This window comes from Nicotiana sylvestris, chromosome 3 (genome assembly GCF_000393655.2).
Source record: "Nicotiana sylvestris chromosome 3, ASM39365v2, whole genome shotgun sequence".
Classification (NCBI taxonomy): Eukaryota; Viridiplantae; Streptophyta; class Magnoliopsida; order Solanales; family Solanaceae; genus Nicotiana; species Nicotiana sylvestris.
In genome coordinates this window covers 92,065,003-92,082,413 of record NC_091059.1, presented here as the reverse complement: position 1 = coordinate 92,082,413, position 17,411 = coordinate 92,065,003, and the positions used below count along the sequence as shown (strand labels likewise).

The following is a 17,411-nucleotide window of genomic DNA, read 5'->3' as shown; positions in this document are numbered from 1 at the left end:
TTGTAAGGACTCGAAATCAACAACATAGATGTTCTTATATCTCTTGGACACAAGTACCACTTAATCAGGTACCAGATTAGTAATGTACATATTTTGAACAAGAATTCTATCATGTTTCCTTTATCACAGATCTGAGAGACACTCAAGAGACTGTATTTAAGACCATTGACATAGTACACATTTTCAATAGAGTGAGTGAGTGATTTCTCGACTTTTCCAACTCCAAGAATGTACCCCTTTTTCCCATTGCCAAAGGATACACTCTCTCCTTGTAGGGCTTTTAGTGAAAAAAAGTTTATGGTATTCCCAATCATGTGCTTTCAATACCCACTATCCATGAACCATTGTTGACCGTTTCCTTTCACTATTCCCTATACAAGGAGATAAAGAGTTAGTTTAGGAACCCAAGCAAGTTTGGGTCCCTTGTAGTAGGCAAGAGGATGAATAAGATCTCTCTTAGTCCATGCAAGTAATATGCGTTTTTTGTGTGTGAAACCAGATCCCTTTTTAGTAGTTACATTTTCAGCAAACACTCTATTTTTCTGAATGGACGGGACCCTGGCTTGGCAATTTTCCTTGAAATGTCCATTGTTTCCACAGTGGGTACACAGCCAGTTTTCGGGTACAGTCACATATTTCTTATGTGGGTTGTAAGGGGTTTTCTCCCTTTGGAACCCTATTCCCTGCCTGTTTCCACCATTATTAGTGTACATGGCAGTGATAGCTTCTGAGGACCAGGTCCACTTTAGGGACTTTTCAAGATCATTTTTTACTCTTTCCAGTTCAGTTTGGAGGTGCTTGTTTTTCTCAGTTTCAACACACCACCTAGTTCTCACAGCTTTCAACTCGTTTTCAAGCCTAATGTGTTCCTCACTAGCTACCTCTTTTCCTTTTCCAGTATTTCCAGGTTTAGACTCAGTTCCTAGCCCCTCCATTGTTTCCGTCAGGTCTGCAACTACTACCAAGAGATCATCTCTTTCTTCCTCAATTTCAGTCATTCTTTTTACTAGGGCCTCCTTTTCTTTACTGAAGTTCTCAATAGTTTCCTTATGGTAAACAACTACCACCACTAAGTCATCTCTTTCATGCTCTAAGTTGGCAATCCTTTTGGTCAAGACATCTTTTTCTTTCTTCAACTCACAAATGGTTTCCTTCAGATCTACTACACACACTACGAGATCATCTCTGGTTTGTTCAGCTTCCCCTTCTAATATCAAGGCATCCTTATCCTCCACAATGTTATGATAGGCATCAATCAATACATTAGCTAAAGACATAAGTTTCTTAGGAGAGTAGGATTTCAGATTTCTCTAAACATCCCTGAAATTTACCTCACTATTGTCATCGTCTTCATCATCATCTGATTGGGCCATCAAGGCAAAAGTTGAATCATATTCATTTTACTCGCTTTCAACTGTCATCATGGAACTATCACCATCATCAGTTTCATCTTCAGACTCACTAGAGGAGTCTCCCCATACTGCAAGAGCTTGTTTCACCACATTGTCAGCAAATCTCTTTCTTTTGAAGTCCTTGTCAGGAACCGGGTTCCTCTTAGCTGCTTTCTCAGGGTTGTACTTGGAGAATTCTTGCTTCATGAGAGGACAGTCTTTGATGAAGTGCCCAGGCTTTCCACACTTATGACAGAGGTTATAGTTTTTTGATTTGCTAGAGCTGCCCCTTTTTAACATTCCTCCATTTTTTCTGACCATCTTCTGAAATCTTTTGGTTAAGTAAGCCATGTCACTGTCCTCTTCACTTGAGTCATTGTTATCAGCTTTGAGTACCAGGTTCTTTTCTTTCTTTGGTTCTTTTCTTTTATTGTCTATCTTCCTCTTCATCTTATAGGTCTTCAGATTTCCAACCAGCTCGTCTATGGTTAGCTTATGTAGGTCCTTTGCTTCAGTAATCGCATTCACCTTGCTTTCCCAAGAACTAGGCAGAATACTGAGGATTTTCCTCACTAGCTTGTTCTTAGGAATGGTTTCACCAAGTGAATGTAACTCATTTATCATGGAAGTGAATCTTGTGTGCATATCTTGAATAGATTCATCGTCCTTCATCTTGAAGCGTTCATACTCGGTAGTGAACATATCGATCTTAGATTGTTTTACTTGGGTGGTTCCCTCATGAGCTGTTTGCAAAGCTTCTCATATCTCCTTAGCAGTGTCACAATCAGAGATTTTATTGTATTCATCAGGTCTTATTCCACATACCAGAATCTTCTTGGCACGAAAATTCTTCTCCACAGCTTTTCTGTCTGCATCGGTGTATTCTTTTTTGGTTTTTGGCATTGAGAATGGAAGTTCTTCAAGTACATTTGTTGCCGTAAGGGCCGTCACATATGACATCCCATAACTCAGAATCCTCACCCATGATAAAATCATGCATTTTTGTCTTCCACCACACATAGTATTGCCCATTGAACCTGGTGGTCTGTATGTGGATTTACCTTCTTCAAAATTTGATGGAGTAGCCATAAGGATCCTTCCTAGGTGTTAGCCTGATAGGAGGAACCCGCTCTTATACCAATTGTTAGTTTATATGAGTCCACCAAATAGTAGAGTACCTGGTCCTCTATGAGTTTTTACTGAGAATGCTAATGAAACAGTAAGTAAATAAGACACGGGATTTTTACGTGGAAAAATCCCAACTCAAGGGGACAAAAATCACGATCTACACTTGTAGGCTTTTAACTTCACTAACTTGTAAACACCTATTACAAGCCACTTTGTAATGACTCCATTACAAAGATTTCAACTCAACTAACTTGTGATACTCTTACCACAAGCCACTTTATCACTCTCTAGTTACAAAGACTTTAACTTATGACTAACTCTAGTCACAACACAAACTCAGAGAGTTTATGATTTTTACAAGAGGACTCCTAATCAACGCTTCTAGCTAAGCAATTTAGGAGTTACAATAAGAACAATCACAAAGTTACAACTCAACTAAGTACAACAAAATACTAGATTTAGGAACTGGTCTGTAGTAGCGGTTAACTTTGTTCTTCAAGCTCTTGAGAATTAAGTTCACTATTTTGCAGAAGGCTTGAATGAATTCTCAAGTGTTCAAGTGATCTGTTGATATAATCTCCTTATTAATACACCTTGATGACATCACTTGAATGATGTAAGGACTTTAGTTGGTCAAAGGACAAGTGACCACTGGAAATAGTGCAGTGTAGGCAGAAACGGTGCAGGCAGTCACATCGCTTACAATTGGGTCCAATTGACCTCGTACTTCTATGAGGGAACCACAAGGGTATCAAGTCCTTATTTGGTTATCTATCTCCTAAAACTATAACAATTCACATTTAGCTGGAATCCGTTGACTTGCAATGTAGCCCAAATGTGTCAGGTTCCCTATCTGGTCCTTGACAGTAAGTTTGTTAGACCATCAAAACATAAGGCAAAGTTATTGAAAACCCATCACCAGCCTTTGGAAAAACCTCAACAGGTATTTGATTATGTCTACACAAACAAATGACTAATAAGGTTCTGATACGTTGAACCTTCAAAAAACCCAACAGGTACAAAAACACGTGCTAAGGCATAACTAAAATTTCACTAAGTCTTTTAGCCGAAATGAAGGAAAAATTATATAGCCATTTTAGAGGCCGAAACGGCCTAATTTAAAGAGCCTAAGGGCCGATTTTAAAAGATCCTAAGGGCCGATATATAAGAGCCTGAGGGCCAGCTTAAAAGAGCCTAAGGGCCAATTTTAAAATAGCCTAAGGGCCGATATATAGGAGCTTAAAGACCGAAAGCTTATAAGACCAAAAGCTTATAAGAGTCCGAGACTTCATTCTCACTCGACTCGGACCCAAAAGACCCATTGTTCTGAGCTCGCATCAAATTGATTTAAAGCTTAGCTCGAGGACCATCTAAAACCTTAAGGGATGCTATCTTGAGCAATAAAAACCTAAGGGTTTATTATGAGTCTGAACCGATATTCGATCTAAGTATTTGAATCATCGAAATTTTCCACAAACGGGGACAAAATAAAATTCAACACAAATCGAGGATATAGAAAAAGACACTTTATATTCATAAGGGAAATTTACAAAATATATTTACAATGCCCACAAGGGGCCAATGCAAAAAAAAGAAAACCTAATCTATTTTCGGTGTCACACCACCAGGAGTGTCGTCTTCAGAAGCTACATCTTCAGCGGCTCTATCTTCAGGAGTCTCCTCTCCTTCGGGAGTATCTTCTTCACCTTCCTCGTCCCCGGAGCCACTCGCCACATCCTCGTCATCGGAGGAGATAAGAAACCTAGCATTGATTTCCCGCGCCTTTGCCTCGGCTATCTCCCCGCCGAGGTTGAACCCTCGGGCATGGATTTATTTGAGAGCCTCCCTCCAGGCTTGACACTTAGCCAATTCATTGCTCCATTTTCCCCGGTCGGAGGCCTCCCTCAACTCAGCTTGAATGGCAATGGCTTCCCTCAAGTATATGGAAATGGATTTGTCAGCCGCAGCCTTCGTATTCTCAGCTTTGGCCTTAGCCTGTACAGCTTCATCCTTAGCCTGTGCAGCTTCGGCCAAGGTTTTAGCTAGCTTGGACTCAAACTCCTTGATTTTCCTGGCTTGCGCTACACCTTTCGCTTCAATTCCTTGGAGCTGAGCATCAACTGAGGCTAGTTGGGCCGTAACAGCCTCCTTATCGGCAGCAAGTTGATCCATGGTTTCTTCCACTAATGACAATCAGCTCGAACTTGATCTACCTCGCCCCAGAGCTGCCCAATCATATCTAGCTTTTGCTGCAACTGAGATATTGAAGTGTTAGCCTCCGAAGTAGGACCAAGAAAGTCGTACTCTGTTAAAATCATAGTTACCTGCTCATCTATCTTGGACTCGTTTTTTTGAGCTTTGGCCAATGCGGTTCGGAGATCCTTAAGTTCCTCTTCCTTCTGGCTACATTGGAGCCTCAGGGCCTTCTCTTCGCCCGAAACTTTCTTGAGCTCGGCCTCACATTGGCTCAGCTCAGCTCCAAACTTTACGATGGCCTGTAAGTGAAATGGAGACACCTCAGTCAAAAGAAAAGAAAGGAAGAAAAAATTACAATAAAAAAGGCAAGTCCTTACCCCGGAAAAGAGATGTTGAGCCTCTTCAAAAATGGTGGATATATCATTAAGGTCATTGGCATCCTCAATCCCAGCATAGCAACCCTGAAAGGGATCGTCCTCGATGACCTTGTTCGGATCGGGCATACGCAGAGCGTTGGCTTCTTCGATTACCCCCTCAAAATAAGTTGGCAATGAAAGGGAGTGACCTGTTGTCGCAGCCCTGAGCTCTTCACTCGGGGCGTTCTCATTAGCATTGGGGGTCTCAGCATTTACCCCCTCCGGTATAGTTGTTGTAGATGGAGGGACAATCTCAACGTCCAAAGACATAGGGGCCTTGCTCGCTTCTTCCTTCGGGGTCTCCTCACCATGGGATGAGGTTTCTAGTTCAGAAGTCTTGGCGGCCTCGATTGGCTTCCTAGTCCGAGTCACCAGCACTGACTCTTCATCATCATTTTCTTCATCATCTGAGGAATCATGGGCCGAATCTGTGCCCATTTGAGCAAATCGTTTTCGCAGCCTTCGAGCGAGGGTTTTCTTGTCTTAAGGGTCTTTAGGCTTCGAAACCCTTTTCCTTTTGTTTTCCTTCTCGGACTTCAAATTTGAAGGCTTGGTTTTTTCCCCGGTCGGAGCTGGCCTCATCTCGGATGCATCACCAAGGCCTGCACAGGTAAGCATGAGTAAATTAACGCCGCCAATGTATGAAAAGTGTTTAAAACTGTTGAAAGGCACTTACCGTGGTTCTTGGCCTCCCACTGGCCCTTTGATAATTCACGCCAATTGCGCTCATCATAGGAATAAGTGGCTGCTAACTTTCGAACCCAATCCTCAAGGTCGAGCACCGCTGGGGGCGCCCAAGTATTGGCTGCCAAAAGAAGGATAAAAGCGTTATAGAATACGGAAGCAAAATATAAATGGATACTGGGAATACGAACTCCACTTACGGTTAAAGTTCCACCTCTCCGGGAATGACATTTTATCCCCGGGAATGACGTCCGAAGTTCTTACTCTAACAAACTGACTCATCCAACCCTGGTCTTTGGGTTCATCAGTACTGTCAAAGAAGGATTTCATTGTTCGGCGTTGCAGCTTGATGAGCCCTCAAAATAACTGGGGCCGATACAATCGAACCAGGTGGATGAGGGTGAATTCCAAACCCTCGGCCTTTTTGGAAAAGTACCGCAACATGATTACAATACGCCAAAAAGAGAGGTGAATCTGGCCAAGGGTGACTTTCGTACGTTTTGCAGAAGTCGATCACCACCGGATCGAGGGACCCAGTGTGAAGAGGTAAGTGTAAACACTCAAAACCTCTCCACGTGGGTAGTAATGCTTTCATCGAGGCTCGGAATCTGAACCTCAACCTCATCTCCCCAGCCACAGTCCTTCTTTACATCCTTGATAAGCTTCTTCGTTATCAAGCTAATATATCGGGAGACGTGCTCACATCGGCTTGGGACGTCGGGAGGATTCTCAATGCTAAAGTCCTTCTTAATAATGCAAGGACCGGGGTGATTTCCTCAAGCATTGGCTGCACCACCGGTTTGGCCAGCTGGGAGGCAGAAGAAGACGATGCTTTATCCTTTTTAGGGACAGTTTTGGAAGTTTTGGCCATGGTTGCAAGCTAAAGAATACGGGTTACACAGGGACGCAATGTTTCTTGCAAAAGCTTGGCGTTTTCCGGCGCTTGAAGAGGCGGTAGAAACGGGTAAGTAGAGAAAGAGATGAAGATGGAAAAAATGTAGAGAAGGAGTAAAGTTCTTTACTCAGGGGAATCGGCTCATATTTATAGAAGGGCAACGGCGGTTCGGCGGCGCTAGTGGCCAACCAATACTGACGTGTATTCAATGTTTTAGGGAAATGAACCGACGGGACGTTTCGGTCACTACGAACGTCTGTATCATGGAAATGATATCATCACTAAGGACTTCGGGAATTCAAATCATTTCATATCATTTCATTCTAAGAAACGCGGGGACTATCTGTATATGGTCGAAATCAGAGAGCTCGATTTCGAAGACTTGATCATACCCCGAGCTCGAGTTCGGGAAGCTTGAAGTAAGAATCAAGCCTGGACGGGATGTGTGCACCCCGAGAAACAAATCAGAGACCCGTCATGATCTGCCTCGAGGGTAGTACAATTTCGATGACACTCAAGAAAGAGCGGGAATTTCTCAAGGACACGTAGATCAGGGCATAAATTATGGGATAAGATTTGTACGAAATAGTACAAGTCCGTACTAGGTTGTTATACAGTTGTGCCAATAGAATTCCTTACCATAATTAGAAATGTACCATATTAGGGTTTTCCCCTCCTATATAAAGGGGACCCCAATCATTTGTAAAGATCATCTCATTCACTGCAATAGAATACTCTACTCTGCTTTTCTCGTTTACCATGTTCCACAATTGTTCTTGAGCTTTATTGTTTTTACTTTATTGTTTATACTTTATTGCTCTTAACTCACCTCGGAGCCCCTGAGATAATCGAGCTCGAGGTCCTTATTGCTCTAACAACACTGGTTTGGTTCATCAACTTTTCTTACTTAAACCTAATATTACTTGTATATTCACTAGTATTGGAATAAATCATATATCTTTAAAACCACAAATCATATTTAATTGTTACTTATATTTTTCGAGGTAAACACCTATAACGGATAACTCTCATAGAAAATTTAATATGGTAATTTGAGAAATAAAGTAGTAACCATGTACTTTTTACTAGAGCAAACCGTCATTTGTAGATGAACGAATATTAGTTTAGGTCGAGTTTTCTTGGTGTGGTGATACCATATTGGCATTTGCATAAGTGCATTGCCTCAAAAATAATTGCTGTATTATAGTCCATCATTTTTTAATCAAATTAGCTAACATACACAGGCTGGCTAAGCACAAAGTTGAACGAGAGACATGGTCAGTTAATTCCACCGCATTTACTATGTCACACAGAGTCAGAGATAACTCTCTAACTGCCCTTATGCATATGGACGTGAAAGGTTGACTCACGTTCTGTTGAAATTCATGGCCACACTGCAAGAGGAGGTATTGTTCAACTTTGGTAGAGCTGTTTAGAGGATAGAAGTAACCTTTAATTTTAAGTGACGGTGATAAACCATATATGGAGAGTGAAATTGGATAAATAATTTTATCTGCTTTCATCTTTCAATAGGTATATATATAAAGATAAATCCAAAATCTAGAATTAGTCGATTCAAAACTAATGAGTTGTATTACATGTATACTTTTTGATTATTTTTACATACGTATACAAGTTCGAGCGAAACGCAATCTGCTCTGGATGCGCTTCTCACTAAATTGGGCGTAATTCGAAAATAGTCAGATTTACAAGCGGTAGTTAAAAAATAGCCCAATTTCAAAAGTAATCGAAATTTAGTCATTTTTCATGTAAAGATAAATCTGAACGAAAATACTATTCAAAATCCGGAAAAAATACTCTAGCATAATATACTGGAGTTCCAGTATAATATACTATCCAGCATAATATACTGGAGTTTGGAGCACTGGTGCTGCAGTCTCCAGTATATTATACTGGACCCGGCAAAGTATACTGGTCCAGCATAATATGCAGGAAGTTCATACACAGGTGCACCGAACTCCAGTATATTATGCTGGATCGGTCTCTGTTGCAGCAAAATAGTGGCTATTTTTCATTGACTTGGTAAACACTGGCTATTTTTGAATGACCAGTCCGAAAACTAGCTAGACCGTGCTATTTTTACCACTAAATTAGCATATAAATCTGAGTAGGCACGTTGTTCTTTTGTAGTTTTGGAACTTAGGGTGTGTTTGGTATGAAGGAAAACATTTTCCGAAAAATGTTTTCCAATTTTTCCATGTTTGATTGGCTTAAATGTTCTAGAAAATATTTTCCTTATGAACTCATTTTCCTCCAATTGGAGGAAAATGTTTTCCTTATCAAGAGAAGGGAAAATATTTTCAAAACTCCTTCTCAAACTTCCCCATCCTCACCAACCCACATCACCCCATTTCTTCAAAAAAGGTTTTTTTTTTCAAATTTCAGTTTTTCCGTTACCACCCACCCTACTACCCCTCCACTCCACCCCACTCCCCCACCCCACCCCCTCCCCCGAAAATTTATTTTTTTACCTTAATCTTTTTGACCACCACCCATCCCAACCTCCCCTCCCCAACCTCCCCCACCAACACAAAATTTTAACTTTTTTTACTTTTTTTTTTGTAATTTAAATTTCTATTTTTTCCGTTTTACAGCCCCCCACCTCCCGGGAAAAAAATATTTTTTAAATGTATTTTTCAGTTTAAATTTTTTTATTTATCGGTTTAAAGGTTCAAAATTTTACAAGTTTCAAAATTATGAGTTCGGAGGTTTGTGTGTTTGGAAGTTTACGGGTTTAAAAATTATAAAGTTTACGGGTTCGAAACTCTGCGATTTCGAAAGTTTATGAAATTTGTGGGTTCAGAAGGTTATTGGTTTGAAAGTTTATGGCTTCATATTTATTATATCTAAATTATTTATGAATACTCTTGAGAAGTCATTTTCCTTAATTTGCGTACCAAATACTAAAAAATGAACAAGATTACTACTTGTTTTCCAAGAAAACATTTTCTTAGAAAACATTTTCCATGGAAAACATTTTCCGTTATACCAAACACACCCTTAATCTACATATAAATCATACGAGGAAATCCTAAAGCTAGAGATTTTGGGTTTGCTTGATGAGCTTGTTCTTTAGTAAAAATTGTGTGGGGTAGCCACTTTTCTAAGTGGTATTTATTTTTTATCCAGCATTTTTAATGCTTAGCAATAGTAGCCACTAGTCTATTAAAATTAATATGAAAAGAAAGTGTTACCCTTTCTATGTTTTTATGATCGGCGGGATTTTCCTTTCTTTTGGGCTTGTTATCGACTTCATTGTCATGGCTGTGATTCGCGTAAGACAAATTTGGCCTCCAAATGAGATTCCTCCGAAGAAAACGTTGCTACTGTTTTACTTTCTCAAGAAGCTATTATGCTTCTGCCATTTCTCTTGTGGCATAATCGGTGTGCTGATTATTTTTCTTTCTAGTGAGTTTAATGTAATAGGGTTTATTTGCTCTTAGCTCCTTGAATTTATTTTTAGATCTAAAAGTTGTGAAAATAAGAAAAAAAGTGATGAGTAAACAGGAAATGCAATTCCTTCCCAGAAGTTAAGGACTTGTAGTCCTGAAATCCTAAAGTTAAATTCAAAAGTAGTCCTGAACTTAGAGTTTCAAGTTCAAAAGTTAAGGAAATGTAGTCTTGAAGTCCTAAAGTTAAGTTCAATAGTTAAGGACACAAGTTCAAAAGTTAAGGAGAGGTAGTCCTTAACTTACAGTTACAAGTTCTAAAGTTAAGGACATGCAATCCTTAACTTATAGTTACAAGTTCAAAAGTTAAGGACAGACAGTCATTAACATACAGTTACAAGTTCACAAGTTAAGGACAATAGGTCCTTAACTTTGATTTCCAAGTTCAAAAATTAAGGATAGACAGTCCTTAACTTACAGTTACACGTTCAAAAGTTAAGGACAAACAGTCCTTAACTTACAGTTACAAGTTCAAAAGTTAAGGACAATAGGTCCTTAACTTTGACTTACAAGTTCAAAAGTTAAGGACGCTTGGCCTTGAAGTTTGAGTTCCAAGTTCAAAAGTTAAGGACATGTAGCCTTGAAGTTCTGAACTTAGAGTTCCAAGTTCAAAAGTTAAGGACATGTAGTCATGAAGTCCTGAACTTAGAGTTACAGGTTCAAAAGTTAAGGACATGTAGTCCTGAAGTCCTGAACTTAGAGTTCCATGTTCAAAAGTTAAGGGCATGTAATCCTGAAGTCCTGAAATTAAGTACAAAAGTTAAGGATATGAGCAGAAGGGTATTTTCGTCCGGGCAATTAAAGTTTATTAAAGCAGTGGCTAAAGACTAAAGACATTTTAAACGGTCGCTTAAAAATAAATATATGTGTTATTAGTGGTCAACCGTACACTTCCCTGTTCTTTGTGAGGCCCGATATGGACAACACTTTCTTCCCTTGGGCTCCACGTTTTTTTGGTCTTTTGATTTTAAAGGTCTCTTGTATTACTCCATTAGTACAGAAAATGGCAGAAATAAGGCACCACAAGGGTTGGTCTTTAATTTTTGGCCTTTAGGGCATGTCTCCTGATCAAGGATAAATTTTCAAGGTCAAAAGTTAAAAATTTTGTCTATGGAAAAAAACTTGATAAACTTGTAATTTTACTTATTCGCCACGTGACATGCACCAAAGGTCAAAAGTTTAATATCAACTCCTTTCAAGGTCATTGTGAACTTCAACCCTACTAGTAACTAACAGTCGGCCTTGCATGTGTGAACCAATTGAGTCCCTAGTTTTTTTTCTTAAAAAGTAATAATTTTATTGGTTGAATGGACTCTTCTATATATTACTATTATTTATAAATGGGATTTGGGTGTACGAACAGGGGCAATTTAGTAAATATTAGTATTTGTCATGGTCATTTTGGAACTTTACTCTTCAACTACAGTCCTTATTATTTCCTTACACGTGCTAGCTTTTTTATTTTAGTGAGACAACTATTTTCCATTTTCACTTCTATTTTGATATCATCCCTGTTTCTTGGTTCTTTAATCTGAAAGTGCGTTTTTGCTCTGTAAATTTCTCAGGTAGGCCACACCGTTTGCAAATAATTAGATTTGCACTCAATAGTCGCTTGTACTGTGCTTTACTCCGGATTTATTTCAGCTTCTCTTCATTCTTACTTCATCCCTCTCACTTTTATCTTTTTGTTTGATTTCTAGATTTTTCATTTGCTCTTTCTTTTCATCTCTTCGGCTCTTCTATGCCTGTGATTTGCGGTGAGTTTTTTCATGTTTCTTTCTTTGTTTTCTTTTTGCACTAATTCCTTTGCGATGGAATTTTGGTAAATATTTTTTAGTTAGTTTTCCTCTTATGTGGAAAATTTTTGGTTTATGTTTTATGTGCATGCCACTATTTTTACCTCTTTTCACATAGATGTTTAGGAATGAAATGCTTGGGGTGCATGATCTATGTTTCTGCATATGTGAAAATCGATGCCTAGGTGCAAGCTTATGTATAATTAATGAATACGGAATCTGATTTTTCGGTAAGCAAACCTAATTCCCTTTGTACACTGATGCATCCATGATGTTTGATGGTATGCCTGAAACAATAAATAATTATTTTTTCTTTCTTCTTCTTCATCTAATTACAGTAAACAAATAGTAATGTTAAGTAAGAGAAACATCTATTTACAGTATAATACTTGAATATATTCTCTCGAGTTCTTCAGATAAAAGCATTTTGATGATCCAATTTTATAAATATATCCATAATCTGGTAGTGCTTCAAATATTACTTTACTTTAGATGCATTATGAACTAAATGCATGATTTAACATGTATTGTCCGCTTGGTGAAATATTTTAATTCACAATGGTAATAAAAGTTTCAATTTGTAGGACACCACTCTAGCCTTTTTGAGATGAGATATTTCATGGAGCAGTGGTGATTGGTGTGAGTTGGAGTTAATTAATTAGCATGAACTTAATTAAGAGTCACAGGTATATATGTTTTCTTCTAATTTTTTATGCAGCTACCAGTGTGTTACTCATGGTTGCTATATTTTTGTCATTCACCATCTTTTATTTGGGATTTACTAGGCATAAGATTGATTGGTTAGTTTTTTTTTTTTTGGCTAGATATCTATGTTAATTCCTAATTCACCTGAAATGTCAAAAGTTATGGTTCATGATAGTATCTTCTCATTTGTTCAAGTAACATCAAATTTTCAGCTTAGATGTGCTATTCCTGTCATACTGCTCTCTGATGTGTAATTAGATTGCACATGTGCTTTTTCTACAATCTCTTAGGTATAAGGTTACTTATTTATGGCTTACTCATGAACTTGATTAAATGTTGTAGGACATGAATTGATGTTTTACTAAAAGGGAACATTTTAAAGTCAGTTAAATTATTAGGTGTTTAAAAGTTTGATATGAGTCAATGCATCAAATTTCTAGGGAATTTAAAAAATGAGGTATATGAATACAGAAAAAGAGCAAAATGGCTAAGCTCTTCAATGTTCTGTATTTCTGGGTGATGGATTACTTAGAATAGTGGAGTATGGATTGCTCTGTTAGTTGAGAGCGCCCGCTATTTATGTGTCGCACACAATATGTAAAGAATTAAAGGTATATATTGATGCCTGAGATATTGTTACTAGAATATTGGGTATTGTTGAAGCATATTACTTTATTTGAGTAAAATAATGGCAGGTCTTATTTTTAAAATAATTGCTATCTCTTTGGACAAATAAAATAAGTACGTGATGATGAATGCAACAATTGGATAAGCAAAAAAGAAAAGGAAAACAAAACAAATGCATTCCTAAGGCAAGCACATGCACAAGCACACGTTTACTAATTTGTGCAAATCAAAGCAATCTTCTTGATTTATATTAATGTTCATTAAATGTATTTAGTTATTTTATCTTTTAAATTTGATAAATACTATTTGAACGGATGTCCTCAGTAGTTTAACCGAATCAAGTACAAGTTCAAATATTAGCATATTGAATGCTAACTTTTTTCCATCTCAACTTATCTCTGATTTTATTGCAGACCTGGAATTAAAGCAATTTTTGCATATATAATTACCATTTTTCTTCGTTTAGATGATTTATATTTAGTTAGTCGCTCCCCTGTTATTTATTTTTCAGAAATTACAGACTCATGATTCAAGGATAATAAATGATGATTTCTTGTGGAAAGCTTTTGCTAATTGCTTTTTTTCCCCTTTTTAGTGTCTCATGCACCTTATAAGTAGTAGTGACAATGATGTCTGTGCAAGGTGATGCACCTAATTGCCAGATAAATTTATTTCACTCAATATTTTATATTTAATCAAAGTTGCAGAGAACTTATCTTTTTCATTGCATGCATCCTTTCTGGTTATAATAAGAATATATCCAATATTGGATTACTCTTCTCACTTTGTAACTGGTTGAGATAAACTGTTATTTGGGGATTAACATTGTAGTGCATACGACCAAACCATTTAATGGGAGAATTCACATTGAGATGAGGTAATGTGATAGTAATTTTGAACTTACTGCTGATTTAAAGACTAATACCTGGTTAAAAAAGGTCTTAACGGTCTCTAAAAAATAAGGCCTTGACAAATTTTAAGCGAGCTGGTTGATGATCAGGAAGTTATTATCTATTGATTAGCTTATGTAGTACACCATGAAAGAACCATGGCATGCATTAAGAGTTATATATGACATGAAGCATTAGGCTATTCAAGAAAAGATTTATTACTGGCTCGACCCATGGTTGATATTTGATACACATATGTGATGGTTATTCTGACTCTGTGGCTCCGGCTATGACTGTTTAACTCATGCATAATAACATCACAAAGCTCATGGTCTCAAGGTTATTGTCTTCAATCATATGTTTGAAATTTTTTTGCTAGACATGAATCGAATTATTTAAATAAATATTTGTTTTCTTATTTTAATTTGTCTTTTAGAGTGCTGCTGTATTGGCACTTCTTTTAGAGAGTTCCCATAGTCTTATATTTAATCGAAGGCTTGGATATTTATAGTTTTTATCGTATTTGGGATCAATGATAAAGAAAAAAATTATTTTATGCAGGCTTGAATTAATAAGATCTTGGTGGCACTCCTCTTAGTTTTCGTTATACAACTTTCAGGGAAGACCAATTATATGATTTTCCATGTTAATCAAACACATCATATATTTTTATTATCTCTTTGCTCTTTATCCTCTTCTTGGTTACAATGTGGAATTACAAGAAGCAGTGAAGAGCAACACGATCTAAAGAAACTCCGAAGAGAAGCCTACTACAAAACCACTAATGGAAAAGAAGAGATTCCTGAGTTTTTGTCAATAGAGGAAAAGAAGAGGTTTTAAGCATTTTGATGATCAAGGTGTTCTAAACTGATGTCAATTGGTGCTGACATTCTTACTGTAGCTAATAAAGGAAGAGATTTTTTTTCCACTGAGATCTCAAGCCAACTACTTGAATTGAATATTTTGGTAACTTTGTACGGTCATAATATTACTTGTTAGTTTTAATATTTTTAATTCTTCTTTATAATTTTGTATGTACGAGAGCACAAAGGAATTGAGATTCAAGTGCAACAAAGGAAAATCTGTCGTTGCATTATATAGATAACAAAATCATGTCTGTCACGAATACATTGTTGGACCTGTGCTTAGCACAGGTATATGTAACTAGTCTATAATAGACGAGCTTGTTGAGTTGAGCTCTCATGTTCAGTCTATAATAATTGGTATTAGAGTAGGCTGATCAACGACTCGAGTTTTGGCATGTACCTTTAAAAGATGCATGTTAGTAGTGACCGTGACCATTGGTTGGCTTAGTGGCGAATGCCGAAATTAAGTAGTGTTCAAGATTTATATATATATATATATATGTAAAAGTCAATTTGACCTATATATACCATGTAACTTTTTTGCGAAGGGTGATTAACTAACTGCCCTTCAACATATGTAGCTGCACCAATAGTTAGGTCGTTAGAAGCAGCGACATTGACCTAGGAGCGTTGTAAGCTATGACCAGCTGAGAAAAAGATGGAAAAATGATATCAGATAGCAACTTTTTGAGCTGACATTTACTCTTTTTTTTTTTTTTTTTTTTGTATATATGTGTTAGGGATATAGTAGATATGTCTTAGATCCAATATCATATTTGATGATTTGAATATATTTTTGTGAACGTTTTTTGATATAAAATATATATGGCATTTGATATTCTTTTATCAACTATTAATTGCTTGATTAATTTGATAAGTTCCTTGATTAAATTTTGAGACTTGATATTGTGATGGAGATCATGATAATGAGAGTAAAGTTTCTTATAATTATTTGTTCTTGATCGTAAGATTATTAATTTGGACATTCGTAATCCGGTTAGATCAATATTTATGTGATCGTCTTTACGAGATAAAGATTGGTTGATCTCATTAACTAAATTACATAGATAGATGATGCATATAGAGATATGATCATTGAACCGACTCATTGGATAATTCCTAATGGTTAGAATTACCATAAACTGTCAATAGGGTATTCTCTTGAAGAATGTGATGTAAAAGTTTCCTTTGATCTGAGATCGTCATAGTAATTGACAAGTTATTTATTGTGCTTTGATACCAGACACCTATAGCCCTAGGGCGATAGTTGAAAGGATATTGGGTACGATTAAATGCTTGTAGAATTAGTGATTGATCAAGATGGAATCTGTCAACTCTTGGTAAAGAGTTTAAGCTCCATGTTGTCATGAATTATAAACGATCAAACTAAGACCTTGGCCAAGCAATTGAATGAAAGAAGAAATGAGTTTCTTAGGTCATTCAATGGTCGATTATATTTGACATGAACACATAGTGGTCGCCTATTAAGATTTGATAGTTGAATCATATCCTAGGGTGATCCAGAGCTACAAGGACAAAAGGAATTACTACATTATTCTTCTACTGGTTCATGAAAGTAAATTGTATACTTCATGTTATCCGATCGTTAAGGAGTGTTGCTAGACGCCACCCTTGATTAGTATATTGATGTGGTCAATTTACTACCGGCTTAGTATTGAACCTATGGGGTCGCATACTAACGAGTGTTCTGATCTTTGCTAAAGGATTAATTACTTTAGTATTTGATAATTAAATTAAAGAATTTAATTAGTCAAATAAATTTAAATTATTAGTCCAAATAAAATATTATTATATTCTTTGCTAGCACACATGATATAATTAATATTGTGAACAAATTAAAATTTTCTATTTGGAATAGAAAATTAAACTATAGCTCTTGGATGAAATATATATATGTGATATATATAGTCGGTACTCATAAATAATATGAAGTATTAATAAAAGAGTTATAAGTTTAATCCAACTTTGAATTGGATCAACTGAAAAGTCCACCTCTGCCACCACAATCCCATTTAAAATGGGATTCATGTCTCTTTATATGAAAGTATTGCACTCCATATGGCATTGGACTTACACGTGAAGTCACTGACTTAATTAACCTATTCCTACCCTATTTGAAAAAGGTTAGTAATTAAGGTATATGTCAGTATATATATACATGAAAGCTTCACGTATAAGGGTAAGAGAAAAAACGAAAGAAAAGGCCACAAAATAAGAGATACGTTGCTGACAAGAAAATTGTCTTCCTGTCTTGCTACTACTACGCCGAAAGTTTTGAGATAATTCTCAGCATAGTATTTTTTATCAATTTGTTTGCGGGTTTCAT

General features: G+C 36.9%; 2 protein-coding genes and 1 long non-coding RNA gene across 3 annotated transcripts; 1 reads left to right on the top strand and 2 right to left on the bottom strand.

The window, feature by feature from the left end:
* Positions 1–371: 371 nt before the first annotated feature.
* LOC138887676 (uncharacterized) lies at positions 372–1,277 on the bottom strand. The gene has a single exon (XM_070169453.1). It carries the CDS (start codon positions 1,275–1,277, stop codon positions 372–374), a length of 906 nt encoding a protein of 301 aa, XP_070025554.1.
* Positions 1,278–1,400: 123 nt separating this feature from the next.
* On the bottom strand, positions 1,401–1,742 carry LOC138887675 (uncharacterized). The gene has a single exon (XM_070169452.1). The coding sequence runs from the start codon at positions 1,740–1,742 to the stop codon at positions 1,401–1,403; it is 342 nt and encodes a 113-aa protein (XP_070025553.1).
* A 9,916-nt stretch (positions 1,743–11,658) lies between these two features.
* Positions 11,659–15,308, top strand: LOC104220235 (uncharacterized). The gene is made up of 4 exons (XR_709454.2): positions 11,659–11,745; positions 11,881–11,937; positions 12,561–12,662; positions 14,760–15,308. It is a non-coding gene; the product is annotated as an uncharacterized lncRNA (long non-coding RNA).
* The last annotated feature ends 2,103 nt before the right edge of the window (positions 15,309–17,411 follow it).

What these genes read in the sequence shown, in the direction of transcription:
- LOC138887676 (XM_070169453.1), bottom strand. Translation starts at nt 1,277, where the DNA reads ATGTCTTTAGCTAATGTATTGATTGATGCCTATCATAACATTGTGGAG.
- LOC138887675 (XM_070169452.1), bottom strand. Translation starts at nt 1,742, where the DNA reads ATGGCTTACTTAACCAAAAGATTTCAGAAGATGGTCAGAAAAAATGGA.